We start from the raw sequence: 17,279 nt of genomic DNA, 5'->3' as shown, positions 1-17,279 counted from the left end.
TAGTGACTTGTGCAGACTAATCCCAGCCTACAATTTTTTTTCATCCTGCTGGGTTAATTTGGGGGGTTTGTGGGTTTTTTGTTACTTACAGGTTTTTCAAAAAGCATTCTTTGACTCTTTACTATTTAATATTTAGGTTTTGCTGTTTGTCATCCCAAACTAAGCAGGCTGTTTTGCACTCCCCTGACAGAAGGAAGAAAATGTGTTAAAGGAAAATGATCAATGATGAATAAACAGCAGAACTGCTCTCAGACAGATTTTCATTCTTGCTAAAACTGCCTTTTCCAGCATTTATATGCCTGACTTTATGAGCATTAATTGGATATGGTCTGGAGAGGGTCCTGGTGATCCCACACTCTGCCAAGCCAGTGCTGCAAATTCTCAGGGAAGTAGCTGGCAGGACAGGTAAAGGACAAAGGACAGGTGAGAGACAGAGTGTTCCTATGAAATTAAAAGAGCCAAAAGAACTCAATTGTTTGGACTGCAAAATAATCCTGGGGCATTCATTGCTGAAAGTAAAATTGAAGGCATCTTTTATCTTGAAGTCCTGACTGTATATAAGAGGGACTAAAATGTACTTTCTTGTGCCAGGAGAGTTAAGGCAACACATCTTGGAGCTGCTCACCTGGGACTCCTCAGGCTTGGCCTGTCCCTGCAGGGTCCCTGTCCCCACAGTCCTGGGGGCTGAGGGCGTGCAGGCTCCCACACTGGAACCAGGGAAGCCACAGGAAAGCAGCCTCTGAGATAAATGCCGTGAATGTGCTGCAGGGCACGCGAGCCTGCTGCAGATGGTGGCTCTGGAGCAGCTGGCCTCTGTGTCTTGGATGACACGGCTCCCAGAGGACAGTCAGGGTTGACATGGACAAGGGAGATGTGGATTTGGCAGATACAGAGCTCGTTGAGATAACTCAGGCTGTGACTGAGGAGAATTTGTGCCCCAGATCACAAGTGCCAGTTTAAAAGGAGCAGTGCCTAAGTCCCAGGATGGGATGTGCTAGGGAGACTGAGATGTTTGCTGTCAGCTGTTCCTTCAGGATGGATTTGAAGCAAAGGTCAAGCTGCAGGGCATAGGTGAAATAATCTGGCATGAATAACCCAGTCCCTATCCATGGAAAACTAGTGGCCTGCTGGGAAGATTTGTAGATTTTAAGACCAGATGAGACAGTTACAGTCTTCTATGGTCCATAGTGCTCCAGAATCAGTATTCTTGTCATCAAACTAATTACACCTGAATTGTAATTTTAAAAAAGTTCTTGAGTCTTGGTTTAAAGGCATCATTGACTGTGTCTCATTTCTCAATGATTTGTTCCAAGGATTTACTTTTGCTTCATGGATAAAATTATGCCTTCTGTCTATCTTGTATTTGTCTGTCTTAAAAGCTCTAACCACTAACTCTCATTATGTCATTTTGTGATAGAAATAAGTGCTGTCTGCTGTTGAGCGCTGCTGCTCCATGTGGGTACCTGAAGATTGCAATTACACTGCTTTTTGACCTTGTCACTCTGTTGGTTTTTCCAAGAATGTTAGTCATGTGAAGGAAAGCACACTTGTCAGTGATGGCTTTTTATTGTGGGTCTTCTCTGGAATCCTTTCAAATTTTCAGTAGGTTTTTGGAAACACGGGTATCAGTTCTGCAGTGTAGAGGTCAGGACAATAACCTGCCTTTATGCAGCTGATGTTGAATAAACCCATGACTGTTGCCTCTGTGAGCTGGGAGCATTGCCCTCAGACCAGGTTTCCTGCTTTCCAGATTATAGTTTTCAATCTTGTAGTGTGACCTTACATGTTTTTTCTTGGATGTCTTTTCTGGTATTTGTCTGGATAAGCCCTGAGGCTCTGTAACCAAGCAGGACAAGTGATATCAGCAGATTCTTTAATGCATGGCAAGTTTTGTGTGGTATCTGCAAAATTTCATTAGCAGTGATTTTTATGCTTCCTTCCATAGCATCAGAAAAATACCAAATAACTTTGTATCAAAAACCCACTAAAACCCCCACTGAATGAATCCCCTGTTTTTAACAATGGGGTGGTTTTTTTTTGTAAATTTTACTTTTTAAAATATGTTCAATGTGGCTGCAGTGACTTCTTTTTTCCTCTTGTGCTCCCATAACCCTTGACACTGATAGAAAATTTCAGTCAAATTTGAGCTCTTCAGAGGTGTCAAAACTACTAAATTTAGGTAGGTAGAGAGACCCAAAGGAATCCCCTGTGGAAAAAAATACTTTGGAGCTAATGCAGGCAGTGTTATTGAACACCAGAGAATCCAAGGGGGATGAGAGGGAACAGACAATTTCCACTTTTAAGGAGAGACTGGGGATTAATGCTTCTCTTTTGCAAAAAGTCAGTCTCTTAATTAGGAAAGAGGGGCTCATTTTGAAAGGTAGAAGCATGAACAACAAATTCAAAATTAGCCAGAAGCAGCTGAGGAGCATCCTCACAGGTGTTCTTGGGACTGTTGTCACATGTGGCAGATTTAATCTTTCTCTTTGGTTTCTGCTCATCTCCAAGGGATAACTCACCCCTCTGGCAGAGGCTGTTCCTGAACAAACCAGACCATCATGGACAGTGGTTCAGTCTGCCTGGTTTGCTTTGAGCACCTTGGTGCCATTCCTAGAAGAGGCTCTGGCACATGGCAGAAACTCATTTGAGATCCTAAGCTCAAACACTGCCTGTTTGAAGACACAGCATCTTTGGTGCCACTTAGCAGGGTGGCTGCTGCTCCTTTGGTAAAAGCCACTTTTTCTGTGCAAAAACAGCACATGCAATTCTGTTCTGTGTGGAACATCCAGTCTCTCACTTGGTGAAGGCACTGTCACTTATCTCTGTTTAACATACGGGGTATCAGCCATATTTCCTTCTCCATTCAACTCCTGTGACTTCCAGTGACAAATGTGGCTTTGTTCTGAAGTAGAAGAGTGTTGGAAACTTGCATTTGGTGCCATATAATTGTGACTGGCAGTTTGTTTATTTGCTTGTTTTCTGTTATTATGGAAAGCAATCTTCATGTAGTTTATTCATTTGCAGTGACTGAGTCCCAAATCATTCCATTCACGATTAAATCTGTTTTCAGTGAACTGCATTGAAGAGCTGCACTTGTTGATTTTGTTGAAACAAGGGAGGCATTTAATAGCAGTTATTCACTTCTGTTGCTTTGGTTATTTATCAGCTTTCCAAGACATTTTGTTTTCCAGTTTGTGACATCATCACTGAAAAGCTTACCTGGGGGTTAAACCCAGGAATTCCAGTTGCTGAAGGTCAGAGCACCCATGGTGTCAGGGTTGGGGGTTTGGAGAGGGAATGGTTTCCAAGCCTGCATGCACCCTCATAGAAACAGGGGTCTGAGCCACTGGAGACACCACAAGAGGATGCCAAGTTGCATAAAAGTGAGCAACTCCATTGTCAGCAAGATTCCTGCCAGCTGATGAGGTGGCATTTAGCAAAACCTTTGTTTTTCCAAGTACACATCCATGTGATTGGAAGAAGATAACGTTTTTTCAAGGAAGAAAAGATAGATAAGGGGATCATCGCCTTCTCTACTCTTTGGCCTGGCAGCTCTGGCACTGGTTTTGTTGAGTTTCTGCCAGGTCACCAGCTGTTCCTCCAAAGCCCACTGTTTTTCCTGGATTTTGGATTTGTGCTGCCCTCTCTCTCAAGGAGTGCATTCTACACTTTTCCTATTTCCAGGCTGAGCAGAGATCACGCTGCCACAGGAATGAAGCCCACTGGAATGTGCTTGACTTTGCCTGGTGCTCTGTTCCCTCCAAGGAGGATGGTAGTTCTCCTCACAGCATTATTTATTTAAAGTAAGTTAATTTCAGAGAAAGCTTATCTTAAGAATAATAAAGCAGGCTGTGTGCAAACCTCACTTTCCCGTAAGGATTAACGTTCCCTGGATCTAGGAAGACACAGCTTTCAATCTGTTTCCACAGAATCACTCTTTCCAGACAAGTTTCTCCAGGCAGAGTACCAGATTTTAACCCTTCAGTGGGTTTGGTTTGGTTTTTAAATGAATCTTTTAGTTCCAGCTCAGAGAAAGATGGCTTATCAGCAGACATTTGATTTTCTTCTTCTAAGGAATTGGGAACATTTCTGCCCCTGAGGAAATTAGCCAGCCCTGTCCCCCAGCAGCTTAGCAGCTTGCCCAGTTGTTACTGGTGCCAGTGGAGCTGAGGCTGTTCAGCAGAGCAGCTCTGACACCAAGAGGTGGCAATGCCCATGCCTGTGAATAACCAGAGGAGCTTAGAGCCTTCCCCATGGCCCCAGCAAGGCTCAGGTGACACCAGAGGCCCAATACAGAGAGGGTGTAATTGTTTTGATGTTTGCAGAGTTGTTTTTACCTTACAGCAGTGGACAACTCTGTACTTTGGTTTGTATTTTTCTACCAAAGTCATAAACGTATGAGGAAATTAAGTTAACTGGATAAATGGATCTGCAGATAGCCCACATTTACACAGTGCGGGGGCCTCATTCATCTTCTCTTACCACAGTGGAAGCACAGGGCATGATTTGCCTTAGTTATCCCTCCTCCTCTGTTATTTTAGTAGTGCTCTCTCCTATTTGAACATGCTCTCATTCACCTTTAAGCTAAGTAAATGAGTATGGTAAATAATTGAAGCCAAGTTTGATCCCATGGGACAGCTGCAGCAAATGGCTCAGTGGGCAAATGGCCAAGTTGTTCATCTTCGTGAGCAAAGTGCTGCCTTCCCCTTTTCCAGCCCACAGCGTCTGCAAAGGATGATGTGTCCAATGTCACTGGTGCTGGTACCTAATCACAGGGATCATTCATTCCTGCAAGGGAAGTGCTTTGTCTCCCTGCTTTCACTTGCCTCTGCAGTCCTGAAGCCTCTGTGGCAGCTAATTGGATCTAAGGCTCTATTGACATGTGCATCCCGAGGTGGGTGGGGGTGGGGGGGAGGTTGGTGCTCTCTTTTGGGTCTGCTTAGTTGGAGATAACAGGCTGTTAGCACTTGACACACAAATGCAACCCACCTTTCATGTCTCTTGGCAAGCAAAGGCTCAACAGCATGTATCATGTTAATTAGCATCCTTCCCATTTTGCTTATCTGAGGTGATACTGATGACTGTTGAGGACAAATGAAAGTGATTATCTATTTTAAAATTTAAAAAGAAAACAAAAGGTAAGGAGGCTGAATACAGATAACCTGGGAATATGCTCAACATAGGTTTTGAAAAGAATGTTTCCCTTTTCTGCTGGCTTGGATTCAGTGTCATGGGATTTCAATACATGAGCATAGTTCAGAGGAGTCTTTACACCCTGGTACAAGTGGGCTCCTGAGGCCACTAGAGATCAGGCAAAAATTACCATTTACTGGGACAGGAAGGAAAGGAGTGAATCAGGGCCATGTGTGGGGAAAAACGATTGAAGTGAGTGGGAGGGAGTGGCACAGCAGCAAGATGAGGGCTTTGAGGGTAGGTTGGGAGATCTGTGGAACATGAGGCTGATGTGTGAAGGCAGGGGAGGCTTGCTGAGAGCAACACTTGGTGGGAAATGTAACTGGAGAAAGGGAACAGAAGCTCTTTTGTGTCAGTCAGCTTTGGAGCAAGTATATGAAGAAAACCTGCTGCAAAGGGAGTTTCACTGTGGAAAAGAAATGGCACAGTAGCCCACGATGACAGCTTTGCCAGTGTCACTGCTGTTGAGGATGGGTTTTCCCAACCAGTTTAATAATCTGAAGAAGAGCCTATTTATTTGTAAACAGAAGTTTCCTTCTATAGAATCAGCAACAAATGTATCCTGAATGCTCTATAATTAAGTATGTCACAAAAACCATGCACTTCAGTGTTCACTCACCTGAAATTCCTCCAACACGCTGGTGAGGCTTTTGTCACCAAAATCCATAATTGCTAAGAAGAATTGACTCAATAACATGGTAGTTACTCTGCAATGTCAGGCTTTTGAGTAAGCAATTGATTTGATTTCTCTGCCTAGTTTCACCCAGCCCTTCCCCATGTCTGCTGCAGCATTCTAACTCCTTTAAAACAAGAAGCAGCAAGCCAAGAATTCATATTTAAAGCTTCTACCCCTAGTTTCACTAAAAATAAAGAAGCTTGAGGGTTTTTTTTTAAGGAGGTCTTGGACTATCTCATTGGGCAGTACCTGTGCTCAGGTGACATACAGACAGCTGAAATAAGGTGTTGGCTCTACTGGCTTCATTCTCTAAATGAGCCAAGAAACTGCACAGCTGCAGCTTAACATTTTGAACCTGTGTCTCTATTTATGTGCTTTATTTAAACAAACTGGGGACCTGACACACAAGTAATTCAGCTGTTGCTGTGTCTAAGAACAGGTTACATGCAGTGGCCTCTGGCTGCAGAGCAGTGTATTTCCCCTTACACCAGCAATAACAGGAAGCTAAACAATGATAAAATGCCTGTCTCTCCCTTGGACCTTTAAAGGCATCATTTGGACAAAATCAGGTGCACTTTGCTGGAAACATTTGAATTTGCTCTTGCATGAAAAATTTTGAGTTGCAGACTCTAGTGACTTGCCATCCTTGTGATCTCCTGTTTAAAACAGAGGAACTAAACTGCTGTGGCATTCATTGGCATTTCAATAGTATGAAAAGTACAGGGATGTTTCAGTGGCTCCTTTCCTGCAGCCTCAGCTGGTTGCTGCTGCCTGCACTCAAGCAGAAGCAGGTGATGGTAGGCAGAAGACAGTGACTGAAACTGCAGTTAATTATATGCACAAACCATGGCCCTGGAAACACTGGTTTGAAAAACCCAAGTTCTTTGACTTTATTGCTTTCTTATTAAACACCATTGCAACTTCTTGGTTCTTGCCAGAGCACATAGAGGGAGACACTTTCTTTTACAGTTTCACCAATTGCCTGTTCCAGGCCAGTGCAAGATGTGCTTGTCCTTCCTTTTGCTTCCTCATGAAGTTCAGTTTTACCTCTAAGTGCCAGGAAGGTTCCTCTCCCTCTCTCTCTCCCTCTCTCAGGTTAGAATATCCATTCATTGTCTCAGATTCTGTACAAGTGCTTCACCTTCCACATTGGGTTTGGATTCAAATGCCTACTGCAAATTATTTATTATATTATTAACTTAATGGTATGACTAGAGTCAGGTTATTCCTCTTTTAAGAGAAGCAGTGACTTTTCAAGACTCTGTAGAGAGCCTGTGGCACAGCTGAAGGGTCTTACCTCAGCTGACCTAAGCCAGTAGGTTTCAGAAACATTCATTCTTTCTGCTCTCAGACAATTTCCTTTGATCTTCTGAAGTTACACAGCCAGTGCATCTCCCTTGATATCAAACACTGCTAGAGCAATAAGTATTTCAACTAAATTGTTGAAGTTTAGAAGATCTGTAAGGTGATGCTTGATGTTGGCTTTTGCAGTCAAGTTCGGAGAAGAGAATTCACTAGCTAGTGAGTTTCTGTGTTAAAGGAAGCAATTACCAAAAAAAACATAAAACAAAAAACTAAACATTAAGTCCTGAAGTTGCTTCACATTTGGGGAAAAATCAAGGAAGGAATCCCACAGCGCTGAGCGAAGTTCTGGAGATGTGAGACATTGATGATGCTGGCAAGAAATTAGCATATTGTTCCTAAACTGCCAAATAGCACCAAAATCATGCAGTATCTCTTATTTACTAAAGTCCTAAAAGAATTCTAGTTATAGGCAGATGGTGTAAGGAAGATTTCAGTGATGAGGAGAGCATTTATGGCTCTCAGTTTCTTATAGACAGGCTCGGGGACATCTCATTTAAAACAAGCCTTACCTGTTGGTACAATCAATCTCATCTCTTCTTAGCAGGCAAAGGCTCCCACAAATGACCTTATAGATTAGGCACTTTCTGTTTACATTCGATTTCCCCCTGCCTGCTATTTGTAGAGAATGATTATCAAGGCATTAAATTAAAAGTTTTGCCTGGTGGGAAACTATTGGATATTTTGTCATTTCCTTAGAAGCCTCTCCTGTTCTACTGGAGAGGCACAGAGGTAGGGGAAGCAATCACCAGAAAGGTCAAGAATGTTTGCTTACCTATATTGGAACGCTGCTGAGAGGCTTTCTCCAGTTTAGGGGACTTTTTGGGGAGAGGTTTTGTTTAAGTTGTGGTAGGAAAGCATTGAGGCTTGAAATTAAAAGTCTCCAGTTGCCTGCAGGTTAGAAAGCTGGGGATGCTGCTGGCATCCTCTGGCCTTTTCCTAAAGGCTATGCCCAATCTAAGTGACATCTCATGCTTTCAACAAGGTCAAAAGGAGTTAATAAGGATCTCCCCAAAGCCCTTTTTTGACTTCTATTCCAAAGATTCCAGCAAAGCCACCTTCCCTCTCAGTGTGCTGGGACAGGGGAAGGACTCTGTGCCTTCAGTATTGGAGCTTCAGTTTGATCAAAGTCATGCCTCACCTTAGCTGTAAATACTGATAATACCCCTGCTCTGCACAGACACAATTCTCTTGTTTGCCCAAGATGTTTTGCTCAAAGCACTTCCTCCTGCTTATCAGAGGCAAAATTACAGGACTGGCCTTCTCAAGGAACAGTATTTGTCCTCTGTTTCATACCTTAGCAGTAAGTACATAAACTCCAAAGCCTTCCATTTAGGCAGAGAGTGAGAGGTTTGTGAAACCACCCCCAGGAACGGAGAAGGCCCCTACAGTCCCCCATCTGTAAAACAGAGATGGAATTAATTATGAACCTGGGTGTTTGCAGTGCAGAATGTTCAAGTAGTGCTTTCAGCATGTCTGTGCTAAACAGGAGTTTGTTGTCGCTGTTGTTACATAGTTTTTATCTCATCCTCAATTATTCTTAGCTTGTCTTATTCAAGGAGACAAGGTGGAGTCTGACAGCCCCAGGTCCTCTTGAAGTGTGCTGGCTTCTCCAGCTGGGCTTGTCAGCCAGCCAGCCACAGTTCTGCTCAGAGGCTCTGGATTTCTGAGGCAATGAGGGGAAAAAGCTGACGGTAAAAGCAGCCATACGTGTGCATTGCTACAGCTTCCGTAGCTGCCTCAAGGGAATACAGATTAAGAAGGAAACACTTTAATTTGGCCTGGATTTATATGCAGGCTGGAGTAAGATTTTTTTAAGCAATGTTTTGTCCCAGCTGTAGTTTAGGTGATGCTCAGATAGATCCCTGCTCATTGTCTTTAATTGCATCCAGCTTCCAGCCACTTTTCCTGACCTCTGTGGCAGGTTCTCTCCAGTCCTGCCACATCTCTTGTAGCTTTCCCTTCTGCAGTTCAAATGCTGAGTTTCCTTCATTGCCTGAAACTCTCTGCACATGACTTGCCCACCTTAGATCAGTATATATTTTTTAGAAAGTCTTTGTAATAGGACAATGAGAGATTTAAGAGCCCTATTAGGTCCTAATGGAAGTCGGTGAGGAAATATTGCTGCTCTTTGCAGCAGGAACAGGATCTTAGCTTAGGTAAAGTGCAGCAATATGCATGCCCTGCTCTGAGAAGTGCTTCTCTTGAAGGCATGAATTGTAGTGGATCACCACACTGGGACACATTTAACCTACCAGAAACACCACTGCAAGCTGATGGGGCTGATAAGCATGGGCAAGGCTCCAGTATGTCCAGTATGTCTGAATCTAGGGCTCACAGGAATTTACATAGATGGCACGGATGGCATACCAGTTTTAAGCTTTCACCTCTCATCTGTTGACCAATGAATCCCACGGAGGAAAAGAATTTTTCTCTTCTTCACTAACAGATTGATAAAAGGTTCTTGCTGCCAAATCTTTAAGAAACTCTTTAGTCTAAAGAAATCCCTGGTATTCCACATGTCTAAAAACAGGCATCTCATTTAGAGCAACAGTTTCTTTCCAGAGTTTTTGTTATTCTTTGTGCTACTTCACTAGAGCTGTGATTTGTGAAGGGCCTGGCTTGTGTATGGAAGAATGCAGCAGATTCAAATTGCAGAATATTAAATATAATACTTCAGTCCTGATTTGAGATAGAGATTTTGCTTGGCTGAGGACTGGTAGCTCAGAGACAAACAAGAGAAGCTGACAGATTGGTGAATATTGGGTAGGATCATTTGTCAGGAGATGTGATGAATCACTGTGGCGCAGTGTTTCATTTTCAGAAAGATCATTTTCTGAAAAAATTAAATTAAAGGCAGAAGAGACAGCTGGGGGTGTTTTGAGAGTTTTCATTTAAATCAAAGTTACAATTAGAATAAAGGCATATTGAAAAGTTCCTGTTATTCTAAAAATATTTTGAGGAAGGAAAAGAATTAAGGTTAGAAGGAAACAGGAGGACCTGGAAGAGCACTTGCCAGCTGTGCCCCACAAATTTGCCTTGGATTTTACTTACCTCTCTCTAGTCAAAGCCAGTAAGAATCGTATGTCTGGAGCTTCAAGCAGTGCTTCAGTTGGGGGAAAAACATCCATCTTACAACCTTGCACACAGATTATTTGTGCAGAGGTCAATGTGCTTTTAATAGGACTGCATGCAGAGGCTGAGCTCCTCTCAGTGAGAATGAGAGCAGCCCTCCTGTTTAATTTCGTCTGGGCTCTTAAGAAGTCCAAGGCTACGTCACCACTGATTAATTCATGCAATATTAACACATTAATAACAAATGGAAACAGGGGAGACACAGAGGGTGGGGGGCTTCCTGCTGCTGCTTCAGCTGCAGACACAAGTGCCAGGAGGCCAAGGGCTGATCCCTGTTCCCCCTTTCTCCTGGAGCCCAGTCACCACCCACAAACTCAGTCGTTCTGTACAAGGTTATTGCTAGGGTTTGATCAACACCTCTCTGCCCTAGTGTAAGCAAACAGAAGAGTGTGAATGCTTCAAGGACTAGCTCTGTCTCTCTAATAAAAAGATTTTAAATCAGTTGCTCTTCAGAGAGCAGCATATTGTTGTATGTATAGCACACTTAATTAGAAGGACAGATGGAAACTTCAGTAAAACAGAACTGTGTAAAATCCTACCTTTACCATCACTCAAATCAATAGAAAGTTCTCACTGTGTGTATATGTGTAAAACTGGTATTTCCAGATGCCTTCCCTGTCGGTGGACATGAAATAAAAAGGTGAAACAATCTGGCAGTACTGTTGCACAACATGCGTTTGCCTCCTTCAAAGTTGTAGCCTGCACAGAGATGAGACAGAGATAAGGAAATAAGACACGTGCATGGTGTGAGATTATAAAAGAACATTACATCCTCTTCCAAGCAAGATTCAAGCAGGCACTTTATTTGTAAAACAACAAATAATGGTGGGTCATACCATGTGCAGGACTTGATGTTGAGGCTTTGTGAAGTAGATGTGGGAGAGCTGGTCACGTAGTGCCTGTTTCCTTGACTAATGCTCTGCTGGTTACCCAGTTTCTGAAATATGGAAATCTGATGCCAGCTGTGTTCCCAGTATAAAGGTCTTGCACTCTTTGTGCAGGAAAAGTGGTTAATTTTATGAGGAAGCCTCAGCAAGTCACTTGCTAGTGAGGCTTCTCCAGGTAGAAGGAAGATCAGGAATGCTTGGTGACACAATCTCTTGTGACCATGTTAAAGCACACATGGACTAACAAAACTTTGCTCTTGATCTTCTGTGAATGTTAAGTTAATAAATTATCATGATGTTAGTATCCATCTCAATTAGGATGTCAAGATTGCAAAGCAAAACTTGATTAAGGAAGTGCAAACTTTGCATTTTTCATCCTTTTAACATGGCAATTACCCTTCAGATAAGAACCACTGTTCACTCCCTTGTCTCATATTAGTGCTGATATGAACCTAAGGCTGGTGTGTAGTTCGCGTACTCTACAGGGCAGATATTCTCAGGTGAGATAAATTAATATTCAAAATAAACCTTTCTCTTTCATCTTCAAGGTAACAGATAGCCTTGCTGGATTTCTGTCCCCACCTGCCCTTAGTTACCTTGTTCCTCTTCACCTCTGTCAGTTCCTGAATAGGAATTAGTTTTTCAACAATTAATTTACCTCACTGCCTCTGTAGGACATTAACTAAATTTTCAGGCCTCTCTGAGACTGGCATCACAGCCATGCCCTTCCATCCTAATTGATGGCTCTGCTGGAGATCACAGCAGGTCCAGCTGAGACACAGGGAGCTGAGGGTAAGTGCAGAGCTGAAACACAGTTCATTCTAATTCTTAAATGAATGCTAGGAATCCCCAGCACATATAAGTTTATCGTTTATTGCCTGTAATTTTCTCAACTAATTCCAAATTTAATGACAGCTTTCAGCTTTGGTGTTCTCTTCTAATTAACGTACCAGTGACTACGTATAATCTCTGTGTAAAGCCAAAAGCAGCTTACATGATAATTACAGAGGGATCACAGCACCTACTGTTTAAGGAAGGCATCCATGAGAAAGGCCTTGCATGATAGTTAAGGTGCTAAGATTAAGTTGTAATTAATCTTAACTTGTGCCGTTTCTTGTACTGCCTCAAAGCTCTTTTATTACTGGCTCAACGTGATGCTGGTAAACTTTCAGGAAGGAAACAAAAGAACTGGACAGATCAAGCACAATCTTTTGCACATACATCAGAGACTTCCTGGACATGGTGAGCTTTTGAGGTCATAGTATTTCGGTAGAGTCATACTGTTGAGTAACTTTATATTTTTCCCATAATAATTATCATGTAGTGGGTTGAAAATTCCTCTTTTACATTGTGCAAGATGCTTTGCATCCACCCTTTTTGCAGCTGCAGTCAGAAAACAATTCAGACTGTACAAATCAGAAGTGAAGCCCAAGTGTATGGCAGAAGTAGAATACCTTTGCTGCCTCTATGAACTCAAAATGAGCATTAGTTACATCATTTTAAACATGCACCATGTCTGTCTGTTTTCCAGTATTGAGGAATACACATTAATGCACTTGGTCACAACTAAATGTACTAAACTAAAAGGAAACACTGTGTGTAGGTGAATGATTTCATAAATAGGCTTGTTTGCAAAAATGAGTGGGGGAACTGCATCTAGTCTCCCTGTATTACTTTGGTAGTTATGTGAGAAGGGAAAAGATGTATTAAAGTTCTCTGTGATGGGAAACAGGAACATAAACTCAGAAGAGGAACTCCTCTTGTTATTTAAAAAATGTTGGTTAAACTTTTTATTCATTTCAGTACAGGACCATTGTCCAACAGCCCTATGCTCCATGCTCCTTGATTCTGAAATGTGGTACTCAGCAATTTTTGAGTTCTGTGTCTTTTGTTGTTGGTTTTAGATTGACAAGTATGCTCAGCGGGATCTGAAGAAAGGACTTCACTTGTATGGGACAGATGGAAATATTGGCCTCACTAATGCATGGAGCATCATTCAAACAGATGTAAGTCTGAGCTCTCCCTTTTATCTCTTCCTCTTTACCTTCTGGGTTCTGTAACAGCGTGTTCTGGGCATGAACCTAATTAAACCTCCAAATCCCAAATCACTCTCTTTCTCCCACCCAGTCAGTACACTAGCAACTAAACTCTGCTTTTTGTAACAAGCAGTAATTTTTATTTATTTCTCCTTTGACAGGAAGTATCATCTGCCTTTCAGAAGGTTATACTAAGTTGATGCTTAAATATCATGCAGTTCTGTGCTATGTGGAGTTGATCAGAAGGAGCTGGTCAGACAGGAAACAAGCAGTACCTTTTCTTTAAAGTCAAAGAGGTGGCTTATGTTAGGATGAAGGGCAATAGCATAACAGCAAAGAACCTCTTCAACCACTTTTTAATTTCTGTCCTGTCTCCTTTCACTGCTGCTATCGTTCCCACTAGTGAATCAAAACTCAAACAGACCATGGTATTTGCAACCTCCTCCTACGGTCAGTATGTTTTCCCCAGCAGAATTCAGTCATCGTCCATCACAGGTGGACTGGGAATGCTTTTTGCTGTGTTGCCACTGCTGTTCCTTTGTCCTGATTCTCTGACAGCCCTCTTGCCAGTGCTCATCTGCTAAGGACTGGTGAACATTGTAGCTGGCTTCCTTCTCTGTCCTTGTCTGAGAAAACACCATCACTGACAATTCAGGTTTATTAGCTCTGTACTTGTTTCATATTCAGTTCAGTCAGTTCTCCTGGGGGTGATCTTTGTGATTTCATGTTCTCTGCTTCTTGAATGGAATAGTGCTCCAGTTTTTCTCCTGCTTTAGGCAGAAGCACTTGCACTGCCTTGGCTTCACTTAAAAAATCTTGCATAGCCTTCTCAGTTTCTCCTCCAGAGGTGCAAGTGTGCTACAGACAGGAGGGGTTTAGTCTTGCCTGATGTCTTAAATGGATCAAAGACAGTAACCTCTCCCAGAGCTCCCAAAATCTCCTCTTATGGACAATACAAGGTAACAGGAGCAACAGGCTGCAAAGAAATTATCTGAGAAATGAAAACCTTGAGATCTTTAACAGAACAAAAGAACTGATTGGCCAAGCTCCTTGTGCATCTCTGGGTCTGCAGGACCTGTATTGAGTGCAGTAGGTTGCCTACAACACTCCTGTGTGTGAAAGAAAACAGCTCAGGTCCAGGAAACAAGCTAATTTTAGTCCTGCATCCCAACAACTGCACGTGAAAAGTTCTTTCAGTTACCTTTAAAAGGTCTCAGCATCTTGCAATAATTTCCTCTTCCAATACTTCTTCCTTTTTCCAATACATCAAATATGAAAAGACATCAGTTACCGACAAGAGAAATGTATTTGGTGGTGCTAGCTTGAGAGCAAGCCATGTGAAATACAGAAAATATTTTTAATATCATTGCTTATATCCAACAGTATTAGAAAGTTTACTCTTTTACAGTAACTTAATTATGTGTAGTAAAAATGTAGTAAAAATGGCTAATATTAAAATATTTGTAGTAAGTATTAATCTGCTTTCAGTGACACCCCAAGAAGTCTCAAAAGCATATAGCAAAGGTGCGGGGAAAGGCAGTTTTTGGAGGACCCATGGGATATAAACACCATACTTCTTCTCCCCTTTGAGTAAAAGAGATGTAAGAATATATGCAATGTCTAGTTCATATAGTCACATTTTTTCAAAATCTTCATGAGTTGATTGGATTCAGAAAAGATGTAAAAAAATAATAATAATTTTGGAAAGCGACATTATGGTGAGAAATTTTAAATACCTTATATAAACAGGAAAAGATGAAATAGTGGTGTGATTGCAGTCCTTAAAAAGAGAGCAGGAAGGAAAAAGGGTTGTGAGAGAAAAGGGCTCTGTAATTGATCCAAGAGCTAAACTCTCAAGTTAGACATATCTGGTGGTAGGATGCTGTTGTACAGCAGCACAGTAGATTCTTTTTCTCTAAAGAATAAAACCTGACTTTTTGCTTAAAGGAAATGGTCAGGTTCAGTGACCAGCTTGGGTTTGAGGCAGGACTCAATAGTCTGTGGTTTGTGTATGCTGCAGATCATGGTCATTTGTCCTTTGGTCTTGAAACCCATTATCGTTTAAAGAGTGCCTTATATGTTTCAGATGAAACTCATGTTAGCTAACTCCTGGGAGCTCAGATGACAAGAAAACGCCACCACACGGGCTGTGTGCAGCCAGGGGACATCATTCTCTCATGGCCACTGTGAAATTGCCAATTACCACGTGCCAGCTTGGCAGTACCACAGTCAAGTCAAAGTCGTTGTGCTCCCCATGCTGGGCACTGAGGAGAACAGCAAAGAGCTCCCACAGATCCATTTTTGCCACTCTGCATAATTGGTTCTCACATGTATCTTTCAAAACTACGTGGGAATAGACTATTGCAGAGGTGCAGCAAAGACAATCCCATCATGGTTAATTATGTAAAACACTTTGCAGTTGAATAGAGCTATCTAAATGCCAACTTGGGGATTTTTTGTGTAATAATCATTATCTCTTACATCCCTAATCAGTAGAGTGTAATCACTGATTGGAGGATTGGGGTGATACAGGGGATTTTCTGCAAGGGAAATCCCAGCCCAGCTTGCTGTTTGCATTCTGTCTCCTAAGGCTCTCAACAAAAGCCACAGCAGAGCAACCACATTTCCATATAGGACAGAGGTTTTCCTGATGGGAGACATCAGTCATTGGCTGAGCCATGGGCTGTGTCTGGATGTGGATGGAAAACAGCAGCCTCACAAAAAAAGTACCATGTAAAAAACATGCCAGTAACAGAAATCATAATGAGCCCTTTTCCCCTCTGCATCTGCACTCCTTTCTTTGTAAAAGTATTTTTCAGAGCCTGAGCAGTGGTTAAAGCAATAGCTTTGACAGTCTGGCATAGTTCTTAATTTCTCCCAAGATTTAAGCTGGAGACCATCCCCATCCTGCATTCATTAGGTACTACTGTGTATGGCAGCTTTGGCTGAAAAAAGGAGGAAAAAGTTTTTCCAATGAACCACATTCAGATGGCATTTGACTTTTGTGGGACTGGCCAGTCACAAATCGGAGGGGAGTTTTGACTGGGAGTGTGGATGCCCAGTGCACACAGTGACTTGTGAGCAGTGGTTGTCTAAGTGTGAAAGGCCTGAGCACCTTTTGAGGAAGGTTTTCTTTTCTGAAGCCTTTGTGCCTTGAGAAATGGTTTTCCTCTTGGTAACAGAAGTCTACCATTTTCAAGAAACTGGAAACAAGGGAGAAACAGTGTTTTTCCCTTCCTGTCTTTTAAGAGGAAGTTGCAGTTTTGGCTGATGCCTGAGCTGCTCACGTTACTGATAAAGGAGTTGGGTTAATCTGCAAACCTGCAAAGTGTTTGAGAGGAAAGGCAATGGACTCATTTTGGAGTCCTAGTAAGCCTCTAGGTCAGGCAGCTGTTTCAAATCAGAACATTCTATTGATTTCTTTTTAATACCTTCAGCTAACCAAACTCTCAACCTTTCTCAATAGCGTTTCAAACCTTAAAAGGATCAGAAACACAAGCAGATGAATTCTGTGTGTCATGACTGAAGACTACAAAAGCTTACAAAGTGATTTTCAAACATGACTAAAATTCTGATAGTTCAGGAGGTAAGTTACCCTGAACTGCATTAAACTCCTTACCCACCAGGACTGGTTAAAGTCACAGGTGGAGATCATTAGAAAATGAGAAACAGGCATTAATTTTTAAAATGTTGCTTCATCCCCAACATCTTTGTGATCAATATTTGAGCACTTCTACTTTTAACTAAGCGGGCAGTAATTTGAGAGGCATGCAGAAAATCGCTTAGCTTCACTAAAGTGAGCAAATTCAGCTCACTTTTGCTGCTGTGTAATGCCTTTTCATGTCTGTTTAGACCACTGTAACTGAGAAGAAATTTGACCCATCTCGCTGTTCCCAGTCATTGATTCTATTAAATTAAGCCATACTTTAGAATTACTACTGGAAACCATCACCCATTAAACATGATTTTTAGAACAAAATATTATCACTT

General features: G+C 42.0%; 1 protein-coding gene across 6 annotated transcripts in view; it reads left to right on the top strand.

Annotated features, from left to right (window-relative positions):
* The window catches only part of TSPAN4 (tetraspanin 4), a 415,983-nt gene that overhangs the window by 387,464 nt on the left and 11,240 nt on the right, over nucleotides 1-17,279 (top strand). For all 6 annotated transcript variants that reach the window (XM_041481225.1, XM_041481228.1, XM_041481227.1 and 3 more), the window contains one exon: nucleotides 13,158-13,259. In XM_041481225.1, the coding sequence (XP_041337159.1) occupies nucleotides 13,158-13,259 (102 nt within the window). The remainder of the gene's footprint in view (nucleotides 1-13,157; nucleotides 13,260-17,279) is intronic.

This window comes from Pyrgilauda ruficollis, unplaced genomic scaffold, assembly GCF_017590135.1.
Source record: "Pyrgilauda ruficollis isolate IOZ18807 unplaced genomic scaffold, ASM1759013v1 scaffold55, whole genome shotgun sequence".
NCBI lineage: Eukaryota > Metazoa > Chordata > Aves > Passeriformes > Passeridae > Pyrgilauda > Pyrgilauda ruficollis.
Note: the sequence above shows the minus strand (reverse complement) of the source record. Positions and strands in the feature narration are given on the sequence as shown.